This window comes from Amblyraja radiata, unplaced genomic scaffold (assembly GCF_010909765.2).
Source record: "Amblyraja radiata isolate CabotCenter1 unplaced genomic scaffold, sAmbRad1.1.pri S43, whole genome shotgun sequence".
NCBI classification, from domain to species: Eukaryota; Metazoa; Chordata; class Chondrichthyes; order Rajiformes; family Rajidae; genus Amblyraja; species Amblyraja radiata.
Window position 1 is genome coordinate 5,150,246 of NW_022630150.1, and position 24,654 is coordinate 5,174,899.

A 24,654-nucleotide genomic window follows, 5' to 3' on the forward strand; every position below is an offset into this window, starting at 1 on the left:
CGATGTCCCAGCTACACTAGTCCCACCTGCCTGCGCTTGGTCCATATCCCTCCAAACCTGTCCTATCCATGTACCTGTCTAACTGTTTCTGAAACGTTGGGATATTCCCAGCCTCAACTATCTCGTTCCATACACCCACCACCCTTTGTGTGAGAATGTTACCCCTCAGATTCCTATTCAATCTTTTCCCCTTCACCTTGAGCCAATGTCCTCTGGTCCTCGATTTCCTGTGCATCTACCCGATCTATTCCTCTCATGATTTTATACACCTCTATAAGATCACCCCTCATCCTCCTGCGCTCCATGGAATGGAGCCCCAGCCAGCTCAACCTAGACTCAGCCTCGTCACTAATGCCGACGGCTCTGGGCCAGGGTAGGGGGCAAGCGGTGAAGTGTAACTGGCCTCAGTACATCAGGAGAGGAGCTACAGGAGTGTGTGTATGTGTGTGTGTGGGGGGGGGGAGGGAGCAATGCAGAGGTTGCGCAGGGGATAGTGAGCCAGTCTGATTAGCACACACAGAGCTGATGGACGGGGGAATTTGGCAACTGCTCTCCCTACACTGACAGATCCTCCATGAATTATACATGGATGTAGTTAAATCCTCCAGCCCTGCTTCATCCGACGGTCTCTGCCTCCCGCGGTTTAAATCTCCGCTGCAGGAGATAGCGAGAGCGTTAGCCCTGTGGGTTGGTAGCTTCCGGATCCATTGCTCCACTGTTCTCTCCCCTCCCACCACTTCCCCCGCCTCCCCTCCACATCCTCCACCTTCCCCCTCATCCCTTCTTCCGTTTGGTAAATCCTCGGCAAGCTGATTGGCTAGGAATTCCCAGGGCTTGCAGGCATGGTGTGCAAGCGATCGGGGAGCGAGAGGGCACAATGATGGAATACTGAGCAAGCGGGAGAGAGAGAGAGAGAGAGAGAGAGGAGACTGGTTTCAATAGGGAAGGAGAGAGAGATGCAGCTGGTTGAGCAGCCAAAAGGAATGATCTAAGAGCGCCACTTGCTAAGGATTGTTTGCCGGCCTTGGTTTCTGACCGATCAGCATCCTCAAGCCCTGGGACAACATTTATTTTATTTTATTTTTGGATGGGGCTCCGTATAATGTCACCGCCAATTAAAGAGCTGGCCTGTTTCTCTCCTGTACTGTGTCAGTGCAAGGTGGTATGTACCAACAAGACTCTGTCCCTCATGTTCGGCTGTAAGGTGAGTGCTACCCTCTCTCGCATACCCTAGGTAGGGCCACACCACTTCATCACCGTGGTATTTTTAAAGGACTGCTTCTGTGTGGGTCTCTGTGGAATTGGTGTGGAGTGGTGAATCTGTGGAATTCACACAGAGAGCGGTGAATCTGTGGAATTCTCTGCCACAGAAGGTAGTTGAGGCCACACAGTTCATTGACTATATTTAAGAGGGAGTTAGATGTGGACCTTGTGGCTAAAGGGATCAGGGGGTATGGAGAGAAGGCAGGGATGGGATACTGAGTTGGATGATCAGCCATGATCATATCGAATGGTGGTGCAGGCTCGAAGGGCCGAATGGCCTCTACTCCTGCACCTATTTTCTATGTTTCTATGTTCTTCCTGTGGCCCCATGGGTTTCCTGGGTGCTCCAGCTTGCTCCCACATCCGAAAGGCGTGTGGGTTTGTAGGTAAGTGTGTAGGATAGAACTAGTGTTGACGGGCGATCAGATGGGGTTGAGATGGAAAGATTGATCAGCCATGATTGAATGGCGGAGTAGACTTGATGGCCTCATTCTGCTTGTTTATATCTCTGTTGGTCGGGGATGGGCGATACGCTGTTAGTGAGCACATGGACAAGTAGTGAGGGCGCTGGGGGGTGGGGGGAGGGGGGCAGCTGCATCCGGAAGCCTCAGCTACTCGCGCTGGGGTGGTGGCTATGCTACATGTCCCCAGCCTGGTCTCCGGGCCTTCCCATCCGCACAGGAGTTCCTTGGGCCCCGTCCACCCTACACGTGACCTGGAGCTCACCTTTGGCCTGTGACCCCATCCACCATCTGCTCCTTCGTGGGATAGAACATTGAACGGGATCAGGCCCTTTGTCCCACAGTGTCCGTGGCATTCCAGTTGCAAACCAGATGCACTAATAGTCTGAATAAGGCACAGTATTCAATATGAACCCCCTCTAACCCCCTCTTAAATATTCAGTATTCAGTACAGTCTGAAGAAGGGTTTCGGCCCGAAACGTCGCCTATTTCCTTCGCTCCATAGATGCTGCTGCACCCGCTGAGTTTCTCCAGCAATTTTGTGTACCTTCGATATTCCAGCATCTGCAGTTCCTTTTTGAACACAGTATTCAGTATGTTGCCTACCCAGGCTGGGTACAAGTATTGGAGTCGTCTAACTGCATCCAGTCTGTATAAACATAGAAAAAAGGTGCAGGAGTAGGCCATTCGAGCCTGCACCGCCATTCAATATGATCATGGCTGATCATCCAACTCAGTATCCTGTACCTGCCTTCTCTCCATACCCCCTGATCCCTTTAGCCACAAGGGCCACATCTAACCCCCTCTTAAATATAGCCAATGAACTGTGGCCTCAACTATCTTCTGTGGCAGAGAATTCCACAGATTCACCACTCTCTGTGTGAAAAATGTTATTCTCATCTCGGTCCTAAAAGACTTCCCCCTTATCCTTAAACTGTGACCCCTTGTCCTGGACTTCCCCAACATCAGGAACAATCTTCCTGCATCTAGCCTGTCCAACCCCTTAAGAATTTTGTAGGTTTCCTTGGGGAGGTCTCACTTTCACAGCTTCCTCTAGGCCAGAAATATGGGGACTCTCATAGCATAGAGTTAAAACAAAATTCTCTCATGGAATATAGGTGTGAGTATTAATCGTCCTTCACCTTTGTCCGCTCAATGAGTCGCTTCCTGAGCTGCTGCAGTCCTTCTGGTTAAGGTGCTCCTTCAGCGTTGTTGGGGTTTAGTCCCACAGTAGCAATAAATGACTGATGGCGCTTTACCAAGTCAGGCTGCTGGTGCAGGTGTTTCCATTATACTTGCTTCTCTTGCCTTCCTTTAAGGCAGAGTCATGGGTTCTTATAGAAACATATAACATTCTTAAAGGATTGGACAGGGAAAATGTTCCCCGATGTTGGGGGAGTCCGGAACCAGGGGTCACACACAGTTTAAGAATAAGGGGTTAGGCCATTTAGGACTGAGATGAGGTAAATCATTTTCACCCAGAAAGTTGTGAATCTGTGGAATTCTCTGCCACAGAAGGCAGTGGAGGCTAATTCACTGGACGTTTTCAAGAGAGAGTTAGATTTAGCTCTTCGGGCTAACGGAATCAAGGGGTATGGGGAGAAAGCAGGAACAGAGTACTGATTGTGGATGATCATATTGAATGGCGGTGCTGGCTCGAAGGGCGAATGGCCTCCTCCTGCACCTATTTTCTATGTTTTCTATGTTTGGGCAGTGCTGTCAGAGTGGCCCAGGTGAGTAAGTGGAGTTTATACAGGTGTTGCACACTACAGCCTGATCATGCTGGTGGTGGTGGTGGTGGTGGACAGGAATGTTCAGGAGGGTGGATAGAGAACCTATAACGTGGCTGTTTTGTGCTAGATGGCACTGGGCTTGATTGAATAACTATGATTCAATAACTCTTGAGAGTTGAGAGACTGCACTAACCCATTCTTCTGAATGCTCCTTCTGCCAATGTGTTGGGCGGCACAGTGGCACAGCGGTAGAGACAAGGGTTCGATCCTGAGCACGGGTGCTGTCTGTACGTAGTTTGTATGTTCTCCCTGTGACGGCGTCTGTTTTCCCCGGGTGCTCCGGTTTTTCCTCCCCCAATCCAAAGACGTGCAGGTATGTGGATGAATTGGCATTTATACATTGTTACAGGATAGAACTGGTGTATGGGTGATCGTTGGTCGGCATGGCATGGGCTCCGTGGACCAAAGGGCCTGTTTCCACGTTGTATCTCTTTAAAAAAAAAATACATGGCTGGCCCAGTTGCATTTGTGGTGAGGAGCAGAGGACCAGGATATGGGGGGGAAATCATTCACTGTAAGGTTCTGGCTTTCCTTCTAAAGAAAGTGTGAAGAGGGAGCATGTAGAGGTGGGAGTCTGATTCCGTGCCGTAACTATTGTTGCTCTCTCCAGACTTGCTGCCTTGTCCTTGTTGGTGGGCAGTTCCCAGGCAGTTGGAGATGAGGACTGGAAACGCTGAAGCAGGAATGGGAACAGCCAACACCAATTGATCCATGAGAGCTTTCACCTCAGAAACATGAGCCAGCTCAAGGGCTCTGACCAATGGAAATTTGTAAAACACAGAATGGGTCTTCCTTACCTTACAAAATTCTTAAGGGGTTGGACAGGCTAGATGCAGGAAGATTGTTCCCGATGTTGGGGAAGTCCAGAACAAAGGGGTCACAGTTTAAGGATAAGAGGGAAGTCTTTTAGGACTGAGATGAGAACAACATTTTTCACACAGAGAGTGGTGAATGTGTGGAATTCTCTGCCACAGAAGGTAGTTGAGGCCACAGTTCATTAGCTATATTTAAGAGGGAGTTAGATGTGGCCCTTGTGTCTAAAGGGATCAGGGGGTATGGAGAGAAGGCAGGTACAGGATACTGAGTTGGATGATCAGCCATGATCATATTGAATGGCGGTGCAGGCTCGAAGGGCCAAATGGCCTACTCCTGCACCTATTTTCTATGTTTCTATGTTTACAGAGAGAGTCACGATTGGAAAAGGTTCTCATGAAGAATGAGGGTCTACCTTGGAATAGACACCAGTGATATTGTTCACTTCACCCTCCGCTTTTTACTAATGTATCTATCTGATGATTCCTGAGATCAGAAATACTTTATACTAAAGATAGACACAAAATGCTGGGGTAACTCAGCGGGTCAGGCAGCATCTCTGGAGAGAAGGAATGGGTGACGTTTCGGGTCGAGACCCTTCTTCAGACTAAAAAGGATGTACTGGTACTGGAGGCAGTCCAAAGGAGATTCACTAAATTAATTCCTGGGGTTGGGGCACAGTGGCCTGGCTGGTTGAGCAGCTGCCTCACAGCGCCAGAGACCCAGGTTCGATCCTGTCCGTGTGGAGTTTGTATGTTCTTCATGTGACTGTGTGGGTTTCCTCCGGGTGCTCCAGTTTCCTCCCACATCTCGAAGACGCGCGGGCTTGTGTGTTAATGGGCCCTCTGTAAATTGCCCCCCTAGTGTGCAGGGAATGCATGAGAACGTGGTGATGGAGCTGGTGTGAATGGCTGATTGATGGTGAAGATGGACTCAGTGGAACGATGGGTCTGTTTTCATGCTATATCTTTAAATCATCAATGAAATTCATACTTGCTGCAGCTTAATGGGCCGTAAATGCAATAACACATGGACAGTGTATAATAATCAATAAATTAATACATTATACTGTACTCGATGACCTTAATACAGGGGAAAAACAAAGTTCATATTGTAACCAAAGACACAGTCTTTGGAAGATCATAGCTGCTGAGGTTAGTGTTATGTAGTATTCAAGTGCTTGATTCAAGAGATGTATTCAAGAGAGAGTTAGATATAGCGCTTATATAGAAAAAGCTTTTCAATGTACCTCGGTACACGTGACACGTGCCTAAACATCCAGAGAGCAGTGCTGAAAAACTTTCAATCTCTTTGATGTCCCTCAGACTATCCTTGATTGGACTCTGCTGGCTTTACCTGGCACTAGACGTTATTCCCTTATCATGTATCTGTACACTGTAAAAGGATCGGTTGTAATCATGTGTTGTCTTTCTGCTGACTGGTTAGCACGCAACAAAAAGCTTTTCGCTGTACCTCGGTACACGTGACAATAAACTACACTGAACTGAAACTGTTCAGATTGATTGATACTTTGTTTTTCACACCATACTCAAGGTATGCAAAGAGCCACCACGCATAGGGCAGCGACAAGGGTTTGAAGAAGGGTTTTCGGCCCGAAATGTTGCCTATTTCCTTCGCTCCATAGATGCTGCTGCACCCGCTGAGTTTCTCCAGCACTTTTGTCTACCTAGGGCAGCGACAACATTGAATTGAATACTTTATTGTTAGTCACAGTGAGATACATTGTTTGTACACCTTGGGTATGCAAATAGTGGCCACGTAAAGGGCACTTATAAAGTTACAAGGTCCATCTGTGCCAGGTCCACCTTTGTTCTAACTCCCCCTCCCACTCCCTCCCTCCCTCCCTCACAGTGGTTACAAAGTATTGATTATTATCCCCAATGGTCCCTCTTTGATCGTGGAGCCTCCCCCCTTCCTCCCAACGCCGGGTCCCTCTTTGTTCCTTCCAAATTCCAATTCCCTTTCCCCAAATTCCCGATGCAACCTCGCTGGCAGTTTAATCTCTGCCTCAGCATTCCCAATTGCAAGGCCATTACTCATAACCACAATTTCCATTTATACAGCACATTTAATGTAGCTAAACATCACAAAGTGCCCCAGGGAGCCATAATCAAATCAAAGTAGATGCCAAGATGAATCAAGAGATATCAGGGCAGTTGACCAAAAGCTCAGTCACAATGAAATGGTTTAAGGAGCAGAATTAGGCCACTCGGCCCATCGAGTCTGCTGTCTCAGTCAATCATCGCTGATCGATTTTTCCTTCTCAACGCCATTCTCCTGCCTTCCCCGCGTAACCTTCGACACTCTTCAAAAACCTGCCAATCTCGGCTTTAAAAGATTGCCCAGAGTTGGTGAATCGAGGACCAGAGGACACAGGTTCAAAGTGAAGGGGGAAAGATTTAATAGGAATCTGAGGGGTAACTTTTTCACCACAGAGGTATGGAACGAGCTGCCAGAGGAGGTAGTTGAGGCTGGGACTACCCCAATGTTTCAGAAACAGTTAGACAGGTACATGGATCGGACAGGTTTGGAGGGATTTGGACCAAACACGGGCAGGTGGGACTAGTGTGTTGGCCAGTGTGGGCAAGTTGGGCCGAAGGGCCTGTTTCCACACTGTATCTATGTTGTCTGACCTGTTGAATGTTGAATTTTGATTTCCTTGTAAGTGCGTTCACTGTGATTCACCGGATGTTAAAGTTAGGAGAAGACAAGCAGAAGCGATCGGTGGATCTTTACTGTTCCGTCATTGTCTGTGTGAAATGTATTCTTTCCAGCCACCCCCACTCAGTCACTTAGGGCTAATTATGAAGAGTGCCTCTCGTAGAGCATTCTCTTTTAATTTATGAGCTGTGGGCTTCATTGGCAAGAGCGTAAGAATTGAGAACAGGAGTTCGCTATTCAGCCCGTCCACTAGTGGGGGAGCCTAGGACTAGCGGTCGTAGCCTCAGAATTAAAGGACGTTTTTTTAGGAACGAGATGGGGAGAAATTTCTTTAGTCAGAGGGTGGTGAATCTGTGGAATTCATTGCCACAGACGGCTGTGGAGGCCAAGTCAATGTATATTTGTAAGGCAGAGATTGACAAATTCTTGATTAGTACGGTGTTAGAAGTTATGGGGTGAAGGCAGGAGAATGGGTTTAGGAGGGAGAGATAGATCAGCCATGATTGAATGGAAGAGTAGACTTGATAGAAACATAGAAATTAGGTGCAGGAGTAGGCCATTCGGCCCTTCGAGCCTGCACCGCCATTCAATATGATCATGGCTGATCATCCAACTCAGTATCCCATCCCTGCCTTCTCTCCATACCCTCTGATCCCCTTAGCCACAAGGGCCACATCTAACTCCCTCTTAAATATAGCCAATGAACTGGCCTCAACTACCCTCTGTGGCAGAGAGTTCCAGAGATTCACCACTCTCTGTGTGAAAAGAGTTCTTCTCATCTCGGTTTTAAAGGATTTCCCCCTTATCCTTAAGCTGTGACCCCTTGTCCTGGACTTCCCCAACATCGGGAGCAATCTTCCTGCATCTAGCCTGTCCAACCCCTTAAGAATTTTGTAAGTTTCTATAAGATCCCCTCTCAATCTCCTAAATTCTAGAGAGTATAAACCAAGTCTATCCAGTCTTTCTTCATAAGACAGTCCTGACATCCCAGGAATCAGTCTGGTGAACCTTCTCTGCACTCCCTCTATGGCAAGAATGTCCTTCCTCAGATTTGGAGACCAAAACTGTACGCAATACTCCAGGTGTGGTCTCACCAAGAGCCTGTACAACTGCAGTAGAACCTCCCTGCTCCTATACTCAAATCCTTTTGCTATGAAAGCTAACATACCATTCGCTTTCTTCACTGCCTGCTGCACCTGCATGCCTACTTTCAATGACTGGTGTACCATGACACCCAGGTCTTGCTGCATCTCCCCTTTTCCTAGTCGGCCACCATTTAGATAATACATTTAGGGCTTGATGGGCCGAATGGTCTAATTCTACTCCTATTCCTTATGACCTTATGAACTCCCCCCTCTGGTTCCACAGATCTCCGTCATTCCCTGCCTGGGCGCCAGCTCATCTGCCCAAGACTTGTCCTGGTGGAATGATGGGATGAGTTACAGGGAAGAGTGCATTTAACAGTGCATATCACCCCAGGGACTGTTGTTCTCCCTCAGCTCGATGCGAGAGAGAGCCAATAAGCTGCTGAGGGGCCAGATTTACACACAGGATGTTGTTGTCTTCTGCATCAGGATGGAAACAGTTTCTCTATTCTGCCTTTTGAAAGGGAATTTATCGTGTTGAAAACCTTCAAGAGATCAGGCAGAATTTGGAGATCTGTGTACACTTTTCAACTTATGAATGAAGAGAAGGACTAGTTCATGTGACTCCCTGAGCTGTTTGGGTAACGGTATTGGGTTATTAATGTCACATGTACCGAAATACAGTGAAAAGCTTTTGTTTGAGTGCTGTCCAGGGAAATCATACTTCAAGCCAAGTACAAGTACAACAGGTAGTGCAAAGAGAAAACTACCAGAGGGTGGAATACACTGTTACAGAGTTACAGGTACAGAGAAAAGGTGCAAGGACTGCATTAGAGGTAGGTTGGAGGATTGAGACTACATCCTAGGCTATGGAAGGTCCGTTCAGTCGTCTGATAACCGGGGGGGGGGGGGGGGGGGGGCTTTGGCTGTTTCTGAATCTGGTTCAATGTGCTTTCAAGGTTTTCAGTTTGGATTAGTTTAGTTTATTATAATGTCTTTATTTAATGTCTTTATTTATATAGCACATTTTTAGTCAACTTGCATTGACCCCAAAGTGCTTCACACAATTACTTCCATACAGACAGGCAAAGGTGGGTGAAGTGTCTTGCCCAAGGACACACACAGGCAAAGGTGGGTGAAGTGTCTTGCCCAAGGACACACACAGGCAAAGGTGGGTGAAGTGTCTTGCCCAAGGACACACACAGGCAAAGGTGGGTGAAGTGTCTTGCCCAAGGACACAACGACAGTATGCACTCCAAGCGGGATTCGAACCAGCTACCTTCCGGTTGCCAGCCGAACACTTAGCCCATTGTGCCATCTGTCGTTATTGTCACGTGTACCGAGGTACAGTGAAAAGCTTTAGTGTAGTGTGCTATACAGTCAGCGGAAAGACTATACATGATTACAATCAACCGGTCCACAGTGTACAGATACAGGGTGAAGGGCAAGTTAGGGTCCAGTAAAACCCGATTAAAGATATTGCGAGAGTCTCTGTATGGGTAGATGGTAACTAAGGACCACTGTGGTTGCTGACAAGATGGTTCAGTTGTAGCATTTGTATCTTCTGCCAGAAGGGAGAGGGGAGACCAGGGAATGAGCGGGTACAAAAGGTTCATGATTATGTTGGCTGCTTCCCCGAGGCAGCAGAAAGTGTATGTGGAGTCAATGGTAGGGAGGCTGGTTTGTCTACATCTACAACCCTCTACAATTTCATGCAGTCTTGAGCCGACTTATTCACAAACCAAGCCGCCATTAAACCTGCTGTTGTACCCAATAGTTTTAATGTCAATACGAACATTTGCCCCGTTGTCCCGCCTGCTTCCCACAAGCCTTGGTTCCCAAAATGCTGTCGGACTCAACCTTGTATACTTCAGTGACTCTTCCCCCACACTTGCGATCAGCTATGATTGTATTAAATACATGCAAGCTCTAGATCAAACGAGCACACTCCTGATCTTCTTGCCTCATGTTGTACACCCAGGTACAGTGAAAAACTGGATGTTTTGACCCGAAACATCACCTATCCATGTCCTCCATAGATGCTGCCTGACCCACTGAGTTAGTCCAGCACCTGTGAAACGTCACCTATCCATGTTCTCCACAGATGCTGCCTGACCCGCTGAGTTACTCCAGCACTCTGTGAAACGTCACCTATCCATGTTCTCCACAGATGCTGCCTGCCCCACTGAGTTACTCCAGCACTCTGTGAAACGTCACCTATCCATGTTCTCCACATATGCTGCCTGACCTGCTGAGTTACTCCAGCACCTGTGAAACGTCACCTATCCATGTTCTCCATAGATGCTGCCTGACCCGCTGAGTTACTCCAGCACTCTGTGTGAAACGTCACCTATCCCTGTTCCCCACAGATGCTGCCTGACCCGCTGAGTTACTCCAGCACTCTGTGCCCTTTTGTGTATGAACGAACATCTAGAATTCTTTGCTTCCACGATTCTTAAACCCTGATGAAGTTCTGATAAAGGGGCCCTGACTTAAACTGTTAACTATTTCATTTGTGCACAGATGCCAACTGACTTGGTTAGTATTTTCAGCATTCTGTTTTTATTTTTAATCATTTGTTGTGCCTGACTTTCTATGTTTTGTTTGCAAGGACATGGCTCCCTGCAGCATAGCTTTCCCTTCTGTTCTGCCTACCTTGGTGGACAACCATACACTTCCCACTTTAACTGCGAGGTTTTTTTTTCTCACTCACATAAACTATTTGTATTCATTTGCTGCAACCTCACAATTTCATCTTCTCACACCTATTATTATTATTCTAACGAGCAGATTTGGCGACTTCAGTCCTTGGTGTGGTTTGTAAATGGTTCAGGCCCTGTTGTACCCCATCCAACAAGCATCAAAATGACTTATTTGTCATTATGGAGACACAAGCAACTGCAGATTGGCACTCCAAGCACTCCATCATTGGCATATCCTTATTTATAAGACTATCCTCGGTGTTCTTCCTTCATACCTGCAGAAGTATGTAATTCGAAAAAGCACAGGAACTTATCAGCTCCGCTCTGAGGACTTGTTCTTACTAACTGTACCTAAAGTCCGTACTGAACTGGGGAAAAGGGCATTTAGTTATGCTGCTTCCTTCGCATGGAACCAGCTGCAGAATGACCTGAAACTTAAGGAGCTGGTTTCTATAAACAGATTTAAATCCCTTCTTAATGATGTTGAAGCGGGCTCTTCTGCCTGTACATGCTTTGTTTGATGATGTTCTGACTGTGACTCTATTTATATGTTCTCTGTTGGTTTTTTTAAATTATTGTCTGTAACTGTGGAACTGTGCTGCTGCCTGTCTTGGCCAGGACTCTCTTGTAAAAGAGATTTTTAATCTCAATGAGACTTCTCCTGGTTAAATAAAGGTTAAATAAAATAAAATAAAAAATAAAAGATGCTGGAATCTTGAACAAAACACCGAGTGCTGGAGGAACATCAGCGGGTCAGGCAGCATCTGCGGAGGGAAATGGACAGGCGACGTTTTGGGTCAGGACCCTTCTTCAAATTGAAGAATGATCCCAAACCAAATAGTCTCCTGTACATTGCCCTCCACAGATGCTTAAGAAGGAACTGCAGATGCTGGAAAATCGAAGGTAGACAAAAATGCTGGAGAAACTCAGCGGGTGCAGCAGCATCTATGGAGCGAAGGAAATAGGCAACGTTTCAGACCAAAACCCTTCTTCAGAGTCTTCAGGGTCTGAAGAAGAGTTTCGGCCCGAAACGTTGCCTATTTCCTTCGCTCCATAGATGCTGCTGCACCCACTGAGTTTCTCCAGCATTTTTGTATACCTCCACAGATGCTGCCTGACCCGCTGAGTTCCTCCAACACTTTGTTCTATTTTTCACTGATCCTTATACAGGCACTCCCCCAACTTACTTAAGGGTTACGTTTCGTGAACCCTTACTTAAGTCAGATTTGGTGAAGTCGGAATCACGATCCATATCCCCAGACTAAATAAATCACTGAGTCTGAAAAAAGGGTGTCGACCCAAAGAGACCTGTATCTGTGTTCTCCAAAGATGCTGCCTGGCCTGCCGTGTAACTCCAGTACTTTGTGTCCGCTGCTGAGATTATTAACCAGGGCACTTTCTGTGGTGCGTGGCCTTCTGGGAAAGCAGCGCCGCCATTGCTGGCTTGTTTCTGATGTAAACATGATGTTGTATAATTACAAACTGCCAGAATTGTTTAGATAAGTGCGCATTTATGTAATTGGCCTATCTCGTAAGTCAGGGAGTGTCTGCACTGTTTTATCGGTTCATTATTATGTCCTCTATTTGTGGTATTTCCCTCACCTTTAGTTTAATTTTTAGTATTAATGCGGAAACAGGCCCTTCGGCCCACCGAGTCCGTACCGACCAGCGATCCTCACACATTAACACAAGCCTACACACACTAGCGACAATTTACACTTATACCAAGTATACAAACTCAAGCCAATTAGCCTACAAACCTGTGCGTCTTTGGAGTGTGGGAGGAAATCGAAGATCTCGTAGAAAACCCACGCAGGTCACGGGGAGAACGTACAAACTCTGTACAGACAGCACGCGTAGTTGGGATCGAACCCGGGTCTCCGGCGCTGCAAGGCAGCAATGAACTCTACCACTGCGCAACTCTGCCGCCCCTGTTAGCTGTTAACTTATCCAAGAGTAATCGCCCCTCAGTATTTGACAGAGTTGAAACTAGCATTAATTAAATAGTTAAAACTGCAGACTCGATAAATCAGACTTAATACCGAATAATGCTCAGCGGATCGGGCAGCATTTGTCAAGAGAGGAGCAGAGTTAATGTTTCAGAAACAAAATCAGAAGATGCTGAAAATACTCCGCAGGACAGGCAGCATCTGTGAAATGTGAAACAGTGCTCACTTTTCAAAGATCCTTCATCCTTCAACTGAATGAGTTGGAGAGTCAGTTATACAGCGTAGAAACGGGCCCTTTGGCCCAACTTGCCATCTTCACCAGTCCCACCTGCCAATGCTTGGCCCATAATCCTCTAAACCTATCCTATCCATGTACCTGTCCAAATGTCTCTTAAACGTTACGATATTACCTGCCACAGCTACCTCTTCTGGCAGCTTGTTCCATAAAGCTGGTGGTTTGAAGTTGAAGGGAGCATGCGGTGATACGATGGAAAATAAATAAAATCGATTGGTCATAGAGTGGTACAGCATGGAAGCAGGCCCTTCGGCCCAGCTTGCCCATGATGCCCCATCTGCATTCATCCCATCTGCCTGCTTTTCAAACCTTTCCCATCCATGTACCTGTCCAAATGTCTTTTAAATCTTGTTATAGCAGCTGCGTCAACTACCTCCTCTGGATTTTATCAGCTGAGAAAGGACAGCTAAGGCTTGTTAACAGCACCTCATCTGTCTGGATGAAGTGAACATAGACGGAGAGAGATGAACAAAATACTGGAACTGTGTGAAGAGCGTTTCAGAGTCATATACCGGCAACGGAACGATAAGATTCCTCCTTGCTGCAGCTATACAGGCCCAGTCACAGAAAACACACAGATAAATGTATAATAATCAATAATACAATCAATTAATAATCAGTAATACTGGGCAACCAGCCCATAATAGAATGGTAGTCTGTAAACATAGAAACATAGAAAATAGGTGCAAAATAACCATTCGGCCCTTCGAGCCTGCACCGCCATTCAACATGATCATGGCTGATCATACAACTCAGTATCCTGTACCTGCCTTCTCTCCATACCCCCTGATCCCTTTAGCCACATCTAACTCCCTCTTAAATATAGCCAATGAACTGTGGCCTCAACTACCTTCTGTGGCAGAGAGTTCCACAGATTCACCACTCTCTGCGTGAAAAATGTTTTTCTCATCTCGGTCCTAAAGGATTTCCCCTTTATCCTTAAACTGTGACCCCTTGGCTTGGACTTCCCCAACATCAGGAACAATCTTCCTGCATCTAGCCTGTCCAACCCCCTAAGAATTTTGTAAGTTTCTATAAGATCCCCCCTCAATCTTCTAAATTCTAGCGAGTACAAGCCGAGTCTATCCAGTCTTTCTTCGTATGAAAGGTCCTGACATCCCAGGAATCAGTCTGGTAACAAAGTCCATAGAAGATCACAGTTGCTGAGGTTAGTGTTGTGCAATGTTCAAGAGCCTGATGGTTGCTGAGAGGAAGCTGTTCTTGAATCTGGAGGTCACAGTTTTCAGGCTGGTGGTAGCAGCGAGATGAGAGCGTGGTCAGGGTCAAAGATCTTATAGCGAAGCGCTCCGCTATAAGATCTTTGGTCAGGGTGGTCTTTGATATTGGCTGTCTTTATGAGGCAGCACCTCCTGTAGATCCCATCGGTGCTGGGTGAGATACAGTCACTGGGACCCTTACATAAAGGCTCGAGCTGGATGAGATGAGCAGGCTGTGCGATTTCTGAGGAGAGAGAGTTGCAGGAAGTAAAATTCAGCAGATGCCGAAAATCTGAAACAAAGCAGAAGATGCTGGAAATACTCTGCGGGTCAGGCAGCATCCACAAGGGCCAACACTACAGGTCAATGGTGCACACACACGCACACGCACACCAAACATGCCCTCCTCCCTCCGCACACATGCTGCCTGACCTGCCAAGCATTCCCTACACCCACACCAGCAAGTTGTGACACAAACCGGAAAGGCTGAAATTGTTGAAGTAAGTGTTGAGTCATGAGGGCTGATTCATACCTCTCATGGTGAAACATGAGATGCTCTTTCTCCAGCTTACTTTGGCTACGATAGAACAAATGAAGAGGCTGATGATACAAAGGTCAGAGTGGGAATGGGGTGGAGAGTTAAAGTGACAGGTGACTGGAAGCTCAAGGTTACCTTTGCAAACGGAACGGTATCCAGCAGAGCAGCTAATCAATTTGCATTTAGTGTCTCCAGTATAAAGGAGGACAGCATTGTAAACACTGAGCAGTACAATACAATGCAAGAGGTGCCATTGTGAATTATTGCTTCAGCTGGCAGGAGAGTTTGGCTCTATGGATGGTAGGAAGGGAAGAGTAACAGGGACAAGTGTTGCATCTTCAATGTAGTGAGAAGGTGAGGTGGAATAATGGACCAAGGAGTGAGATAGAGAGAGCATTGATGGGGTGGGCAAATATGTCCACAGGGGGAATCTTGTTGATGGTGGTAGAACCGACAGAGCATGATCTCTTGAACATGGAGGCTGCTATTGACAAGGAAAAATGTTCCCCATGTTGGGGGAGTCCAGAACCAGGGGTCACACACAGTTTAAGAATAAGGGGTCGACCATTTAGGACTGAGATGAGGAAAAACCTTTTCACCCAGAGAGTTGTGAATCTGTGGGATTCTCTGCCACAGAAGGCAGTGGAGGCCAATTCACTGGATGTTTTCAAGAGAGAGTTAGATTTAGCTCTTTGGGCTAACGGAATCAGGGGATATGTGGAGAAAGCAGGAACGGGGTATTGATTTTAGATGATCAGCCATGATCATAGTGAATGGCGGAGCTGGCTCGAAGGGCCGAATGGTCTCCTCCTGCACCTATTTTCCATGTTTCTATGTTCTATGTTTCTATTTCCAAAGGGAGGGGGTTTAGTGCAGAAGTGCCGGCAATGGAGCAGATGTGTTTGAGAGCCTATTTATCAATGACGTTGGAGGAGATGCCCCGGTGAAGGAACGAGCAGGACATTCCCAAGGTGCTGGTGCGGAAGGCCACCTTCAGAACAGACGTGAGGGAACAGGGAGAGTAGAATCCTTGCAGGAAGCAGGGGCAGGAGAAGGGGTGGGCAAGATAGCAATGGGCTCCTCTATGGCACTAACAGCCCGCTCCTCCTTCACTCGCTCCGACAGAGAGAGGCAGAGAAATCAGGAACAGAGGTGAGGAAGGGCAGGTGGTATCACCATACCAGTCATCAGACAGAGGTGATGTAACCTATATATGTGTGTGTGTGTGTGTATATATATGTGTGTGTGTGTGTATACAGCACGCGTGTGTGTATATATATTTGGTACTTTACTTCAGCAGGTTCTAAATATTTAGTGTTTATTAAAAGCTTCTACAGCTCTTCCTATCTGACACTACGGTGCTCCCTGGTACTCCCCCCCCCCCCACAGCGCGGCACTCCCTCACCCCCCCGCCCCTCCCACAGTGACTCCACAATCCCCCACCGGAGTGCCACATGGATGGGCTCTCGTCTTTGTAGCGCACCCCAAAGACAAGAACGAACCCCGGCATTCTGTGCCCCCCTATTACCCAGCGGTGGCCGGCTCTGGAAGTTGCCACAGATTAGTCTAATGCATCGTAATATAGATAAATGTGCCGATATTCTCCAGGAGCGGGGAGAGGCAGTATTAATTGATGCATATCCATTGGCAGAAAGAATGATTAGCTGTGATCTATTAACTGAAGCCACTCAATCACATCCTCAGCCCATCAGATAGCGTATGGCAGCTCAAGGACTGTGCTGAGGCAGCACCTGACTCGCTGGTGAGCTTGGGTGGAATTAAGCAGCATATGTTCACTAGGACTTGACCCAGAGGGATCTGAGTGAGGATGTAAATGAGTTGTGTGTGGGGATGGGACGTCCCGGTGAATAGTCAAAGCTGACCTACCTCTGATTACCCAAATCTCCAGGGGTGCTGCCCGACCCGTTGTTACTCCAGCATTTTGTTCTTTCCTTGATCAAGCAGAATGTAATGTTCCTTGTTTCCCCAATCTACCATCTGCACCATATCAGGTACACTGTAAACAGTGCAATGGGGAATGGGTGTCAGTGGCCTTGTCACACTGTTATAGTGCAGCTGTTCATTCTCTTTCATTTCAATTGCTGTTGATGACTAATTCTTGTGTTGTGGTCGGCACAAAAAGATTTCTAAGTTCCAGAATAAAAGGACGTACCTTTGGAAAGGAGATGAGGAGGAATTTCTTTAGCCAGAGGGTGGTGAATCTGTGGAGGCCACAAGTCAGTGGATATATCTAAGGCAGAGATAGATAGATTCTTGATCAGTACGGGTGTCAGAGGTTATTGGGAGAAGGCAGGAGAATGGGGTTGGGAGGGAGAGATAGAACAGCCATGATTGAATGGCGGAGTAGATTTGATGGGCCGAATGGCCTAATTCTGCACCTGTCACTTATGAACTGATACTTGTTTCACCAATTTTTCTTCCTCTGCATCAGACAAGGTTGATTTATTTTCCGAGCCCCAGCCCGACTTCTTTCCCCAGACCCTGACTCTGATGGTTGGCCAGGTGACTGGTTGCCTTCCCTGATGGCTCCATTTGCTCAGCGGTGCTGTTACCACTTGTGTTCCTTGGAGCTGTAGGGTGAGGATGATTTAGCAGTGAGGAGAGCAGGAGAAGATGAACGGATGCCACACTCCACTGGATGCCTTGACCCAACAGCACAGAGACCTGTGAATTATTTAATCCTCTGCTCATGGTTACTTGAAGCCATGCGATGTAAATGAACAGCCTGGAGAGCTGCCAGTCAGCTCCAAGTGACCCTGCACACTTATTGCTCATTGCATGGCTTAATTGGCATAAACCCTGCCTCGGGCAGCCTGCTGTTGAGTGTCTCACCAATGGGAGATGTGTTGTTGTCCTGTTCAACCAGGGGGGCCCGTCCACTGTCCCTCCGTCACCCCTCTCCATGGTGGCATCATAGTGGAGGGGAAGAGTCCTGGTGGCTCAACTTGAAGAGTGCCACGCTGTGGGCGGAGTGGGGGGGGGGGGGGTGAGGGAGCATAGAAACATAGAAACATAGACAATAGGTGCAGGAGTAGAGGCCATTTGGCCCTTCGAGCCTGCACCATTCGCCATTCAATATGATCATGGCTGATCATCCAACTCAGTATCCCATCCCTGCCTTCTCACCCCTTGCAAACGCTCATCATATGTTAACCCACTCATTCCTGGGATAATTCTTGTAAACATAGAAACATAGACAATAGGTGCAGGAGTAGAGGCCATTCGGCCCTTCGAGCCTGCACCATTCGCCATTCAATATGATCATGGCTGATCATCCAACTCAGTATCCCGTCCCTGCCTTCTCTCCATACCCCCTGATCCCTTTAGCCACAAGGGCCACATCTAACTCCCTCTTAAATATAGCCAATGAACTGTGGCCTCAACTACCTTCTGTGGCAGGAGCGCCACACTGTGGGGGGGGCACGGGTGAGGGGTGGGGGTGAGGGAGTGCCGCACTGTGGGAGGGGCGGGGGTGAGGGAGCACCGCACTGTTTGGAGGGTGGGGGTGAGGGGTGGGGGTGAGGGAGCGTCACACTGTGGGTAGGGGAGGGGGGGGTGAGGGAGTGCCGCACTGTGGGAGGGGCGGGGGTGAGGGAGCGTCACACTGTGGGGGGGGGGGGGGTTGAGGGAGCACCGCACTGTTTGGAGGGTGGGGGTGAGGGGTGGGGGTGAGGGAGTGGCATACTGTGGGGGGAGGGGCGGGGATGAAAGAGCATCACACTGGGAGAGCGATGCCCTATTGGAGTCGCCACCTTTCATTTGGGAGGTTCTTGGTTTCTTGGTCCTCCAAAATATTCCAAATGGAATTTAAACTGGAGGTGGTGGAGGGAGGACTTAAGCCGGAAAGGGGTGTTTGGGAAGAAAGAGCTACTTTAAATGTAGTTGCACAAAAAAGCTGGAGAAACTCAGAGGGTGCAGCAGCATCTATGGAGCGAAGGAAATAGGCAACGTTTCGGGCCGAAACCCAAAGGAAATAGGCAAAGTTTCGGGCCGAAACCCAAAGGGTTTCGGCCCGAAACGTTGCCTATTTCCTTTGCTCCATAGATGCTGCTGCACCCGCTGAGTTTCTCCAGCTTTTTTGTGTACCTTCGATTTTCCAGCATCTGCAGTTCCTTCTTGAACATTAAATGTAGTTGCATCTGGTTGGGTAACTATAGTTGGGTGGAGATTATTCCATGTTTAATTGTGTGTGCGGGGGAAGAACGAATTGCTGTACACATCTGTCTTGGTAGCTGGAATCTCAAATTGGATCGAATGCCCTCGTCTGCTCCTGGTGATAAAATACATAATTGGTGAGTGCATTTAGTTTAGTTTAGAGACACAGCATGGGCAGAGGCCCTTCAGCCCACTAAATTCATGCCAGCCATCGCTCACCCATTCACACTCGTGTGTGAGCAGGAGGTTTTCCCCTGGGTCAAGTTGCTTTCTACACGGGCTGCAAATGGAGCTGGTGCTGGAAATAATCCGACCTCCTCCATAAATCATGATGTATCGTCAGTCACCGTGGAACAAGCTGTGGAACAAGAAGGTGTTTTTAATTAGTGCTGAATCAGCTTTTTCTGAACTATTGTCAATAGTGTGGAAAGCTGTTCCCAGCAATAGCTGAGTAATGTGACTTGATTGTATAAGATGCCGCAGCTAATCCCTGGTTGGGGGGGGGGGGGGGTGTCGGGCTCATCCCAACATCCCCACCATCCTGCAGCCCAACACGGAAATCATTCACTGAGAATGAAATCCCGATGCTGGTTTGTACCAAAGACGTGCACAGAATTCTGGAAGGTACACAAAAATCTATGGAGCGAAGGAAATAGGCAACGTTTCAGGCTGAAACCCAAAGGAAATAGGCAACGTTTCGGGTCGAAACCCAAAGGGTTTCGGCCTGAAACGTTGCCTATTTCCTTCGCTCCAGAGATGCTGCTGCACCCGCTGAGTTTCTCCAGCATTTTTGTGTACCTTCGATTTTCCAGCATCTGCAGTTCCTTCTTAAACACAAAATTCTGAAGTCGGGTCAGGAGAGCGTGGATAGGTGACGTTTCAGGTCGGGACCCCTCTTCAGACTGATTTTAGGGGAGGGGGGAACGGGAGCAAGAAAAGACCAGGACAAATATGGGCCGGCATCAGATGACCTCAGGCTGAGTGGTTCCCTGATAGGCCAATTGTTAGCTAGATCCCATGTAATCCCCAGAGAGAGATGGCTTTGTGAACCTTAGAACTGCTTAACCAACCTATAGTGGATGGAGGGGAGTGTTTGTATAAGTGACAACTCCAATGCCAACACATCCCTCCTCAGATATGGGACCCAAAACTGCTGACGATACCCCAAATGTGGTCCGACCAGCACCTCATAAAGCTAGACCCTGTTCATTCAGTAAACATGTTATTCCCTGCAAAAAGACCGTATGAGTAAAGACCTTGTGCCTCACGCCTGCCTACTCACACTCATTTTCTGTGACAAATATCATAAGGCCATGTGATAGGAGCAGAATTAGTCCATTCGGCCCATCGAGTCCACTCCGCCATTCAATCATGGCTGATCCATCTCTCCCTCCTAACCCCCATTCTCCTGCCTTCTCCCCATTACCCTTGACACCCGTTCTAATCAAGAATCTACCTATCTTTGCCTTAAAAATATCCATCGACTTGGCCTCCACAGCCGTCTGTGGCAAAGAATTCCGCAGATTCACCACCCTCTGACTAAAGAAATTCCCCTTCATCGCCTTCCACTCTATCCAAGCCTTTCACTATTCGGTACGTTTCAATGAGGTCCCCCCCTCGCCCTAAACTGCAGGGAGTACAGGCCTAATGTCGTCAAACGCTCATCATATGTTAACCCACTCATTCCTGGGATAATTCTTGTAAACATAGAAACATAGAAAATAGGTGCAGGAGTAGGCCATTCGGCCCTTCGAGCCTGCACCGCCATTCAATATGATCATATCTTATAGAAACTTACAAAATTCTTAAGGAGTTGGACAGGCTAGATGCAGGAAGATTGCTCCCGATGTTGGGGAAGTCCAGGACAAGGGGTCACAGCTTAAGGATAAGGGGGAAATCCTTTAAAACCGAGATGAGAAGAACCTTTTTCACACAGAGAGTGGTGAATCTGTGGAACTCTCTGCCACAGAGAGTAGTCGAGGCCAGTTCATTGGCTATATTTAAGAGGGAGTTAGATGTGGCCCTTGTGGCTAAGGGGATCAGAGGGTATGGAGAGAATGCAGGTACGGGATACTGAGTTGGATGATCAGCCATGATCATATTGAATGGCGGTGCAGGCTCGAAGGGCCGAATGGCCTCTACTCCTGCACCTAATTTCTATGTTTCTATGTTTCTATCCAACTCAGTATCCCATCCCTGCCTTCTCTCCATACCCCCTGATCCCTTTAGCCACAAGGGCCACATCTAACTCCCTCTTAAATATAGCCAATGAACTGTGGCCTCAACTACCTTCTGTGGCAGAGAATTCCACAGATTCACCGCTCTCTGTGTGAAAAATGTTTTTCTCATCTTGGTCCTAAAAGATTTCCCCCTTATCCTTAAACTGTGACCCCTTGTTCTGGACTTCCCCAACATCAGGAACAATCTTCCTGCATCTAGCCTGTCCAACCCCTTAAGAATTTTGTACGTTTCTATAGGAAACCTGATCTGGGTACATTCTCTGCAACCTTCGTCACTGGTGCAACAACTGAATCTCAAATGAATATTTTTGAATTTTGCCTGGTCTTTCCCTTTCCTTCCTCTCTCTGCCCGAAATGTCAGGGAAGGAAATTAATTATCGACAAGTTGAACCACGGGGGGAACAGGACTGGGAGTGAGATGGGGAGAATCACGCTGCTAACAGCTGTAGCCTGCAAGACAACAGTTTAAGAATAAGGAGTCAGCCATTTAGAACGGAGACGAGGAAACACTTTTTCTCACAGAGTTGTGAGTCTGTGGAATTCTCTGCCTCAGAGGGCGGTGGAGGCTGGTTCTCTGGATACTTTCAAGAGAGAGCTAGATAGGGCTCCTAAAGATAGCGGAGTCAGGGGATATGGGGAGAAGGCAGGAACGGGGTACTGATTGGGGATGATCAGCCATGATCACATTGAATGGCGGAGCTGGCTCGAAGGGCCGAATGGCCTCCTCCTGCTCCTATTGTCTATTGTGTATTATATATGAAACCTGAGACAACATGGATATGCAGGGAATGGAGGGAAATGGATCATGTGCAGGCAGAGATCAGATTAATTTGGCATCATGTTCAGTGCAGACTTTGCGGACCAAAGGGACTGTTCTATGTTCTATGCATAAAATAGTTTATGTGCAGATAGAGATGAGTTTATCTTGCCGTCGTGTTCAGCTCGGACATTGTGGTCAAAGGTGTGTAGAAAGGGACTACTGAATGGGGAGCAGAGGTTCCCAAAAGACTACAAAAAGTAGTAAACACTGCCCAGTCCATCATCGGCTCTGACCTTCCTTCCATCGAGGGGATTTATCGCAGTCGCTGCCTCAAAAAGGCTGGCAGTATCATCAAAGACCCACACCATCCTGGCCACACACTCATCTCCCTGCTACCTTCAGGTAGAAGGTACAGGAGCCTAAAGACTGCAATAACCAGGTTCAGGAATAGCTACTTCCCCACAGCTATCAGACTATTAAACCTGGCTCGGACAAAACTCTGATTATTAATAACCATTTTCTGTTATTTGCACTTTATCAGTTTATTTATTCATGTGTGTATATATTTATATCATGGTATATGGACACACTGATCTGTTTTGTAGTCAATGCCTACTATGTTCTGTGTGCTGAAGCAAAGCAAGAATTTCATTGTCCTATACAGGGACACATGACAATAAAGTCACTTGAACTTGAACTTGAGGTTAGTTGCCTGAAGTCAAGGTGCTATATTCAAATATATTGATTCTGGTAATAAAAGTGATCTAGGCTCTGGACATTGCAACCTGAGAATTGAGGATGCTTCCATTTTAAATAGGGAAGGTGCAAGAAGGAACTGCAGGTGCTGGTTTAAACCAGAGATAGACACAAAGTGCTGGAGTAACTCAGCGGGACAGGCAGCATCTCTGGAGAGAAGGAATGGGTGATGTTTCGGGTCCAGACCCTTCTTCAGTAAAAAAGGGTGGATTTATTTAGATTGTGCGGAATTGAGAATTGTTAGAGATCAGAGTGACCTGGAAGTCCTTGGAGGTCAATCACTAGACATCTGCACACAGATACAGCAATTAGAAAGACAAATGGTTTGACGTCTTGATTGAACAAAGAGTCCTGCAGAGGAGTAAAGACAGATGATGGCAATTATACAGGGCTCTAGGAAGACCACAGCTAGAATATTGTGTACATCTACACTTCACGCTGCCTGGGTTTAATCTAGGACCAGTCTCCCCCAGTCACTCCCTCCTTGTCATTCACTTTTGTACCAATTGCATCTTAATGATATCTCCCTCATGTGAAGAGATTTCTCCCCTGAATAGTCAGCCCTAGTTCTGGACGCCCCATCCAGGGGTAACATCATAACTGAAGAACTATATTTCAATGAGATCTCCACACATTCTTCTCAACTCCAGGGAGAACACGGCTAGTCTGCTTAATATATAAAGCCGACCATTCCAGGAATCAATCACATAGGCCTGGAGATCAGACTTTGATTTAGTTTAGTTTAGTTTATTGTCACGTGTAAAGCTTTTTTGTTGCGTGCTAACCAGTCGGCAGAAAGACTGTATACAAGATTACAATCGAGCCGTCCACAGTGTACGACAGATGGCCAGTGTGTTACACACATAATCAAGGACCAGTCTCACCCTCCCCCCCCCCCCCGGGCTCACTGCATCAGTGTGTACACACATCATCACAGACAGATGGCACAATGGGCTAAGTGTTCGGCTGGCAACCGGAAGGTAGCCGGTTCGAATCCCGCTTGGAGTGCATACTGTCGTTGTGTCCTTGGGCAAGACACTTCACCCACCTTTGCCTGTGTGTGAATGTGTGTGAGTGATTGGTGGTGGTCGGAGGGGCCGTAGGCGCAGATTGGCAGCCACGCTTCCGTCAGTCTGCCCCAGGGCAGCTGTGGCTACAGAAGTAGCTTACCACCACCGAGTGTGACTGAGGAGTGAATGAATAATGCGATGTAAAGCGCCTTGAGTATTAGAAAGGCGCTATATAAATCCCATCCATTATTATTATTATTACATATACAGGATAAAGGGAATAACGTTTAGTGCAAGGTAAAGTCTGATCAAAGATACTCCGAGGGTCTCCAATGATGAAGATGGGAGGTCACTTGGTGATAGGATCATTCAGTTGCCTGATAACAGCCGGGAAGAAACTGTCCCTGAATCTGGAGGTGTGCGTTCGTTTTCACACTTCTGCTCCTCTTGCGTGATGGGAGAGGGGAGAAGAGGGAGTGATCGGGGTGAGACTGGTCTGTGATGATGTGTGTACACACTGATGCAGTGAGCGGGGGGGGGGAGGGGAGGGTGAGACTGGTCCTTGATTATGTGTGTAACGCACTGGCTCAGTGCCAGTGTCACTGGGAGATGGTTGCAGGAAGCTGACCATTCCTCTGATCTCTCCCCAGAAATATCGGTACCAAGATGAAGACACCCCACCCCTGGAGCCCAGCCCATCGCACCTACCCAATCAGATGAAGGGACCTGAGCTGGTCCATGTGTCGGAGAAGAACCTGTCACAGATTGAGAACGTCCATGGCTACGTGTCCCACTCGCACATCTCACCAATGAAGGTACCACTCTCTCACTTGTCTTCACGCTAGCCCCACTCACGGGCTATCCCGCTGATCCGCAAAGATCATCAGCCCCAGGGTGGCTTGAGGCATGTCTTC

The 24,654-nt window shown here is 47.6% G+C and overlaps 1 protein-coding gene across 1 annotated transcript in view; it reads left to right on the forward strand.

Annotated features, from left to right (window-relative positions):
• The first annotated feature begins 832 nt into the window (after positions 1 to 832).
• The window catches only part of LOC116969433 (discs large homolog 1-like protein), a 28,988-nt gene continuing 5,166 nt past the window's right edge, over positions 833 to 24,654 (forward strand). The window contains exons 1-2 of the mRNA XM_033016319.1: positions 833 to 1,204; positions 24,391 to 24,555. Of these exons, the coding sequence (XP_032872210.1) occupies positions 1,088 to 1,204; positions 24,391 to 24,555 (282 nt within the window). The 5' untranslated portion in view covers positions 833 to 1,087. The remainder of the gene's footprint in view (positions 1,205 to 24,390; positions 24,556 to 24,654) is intronic.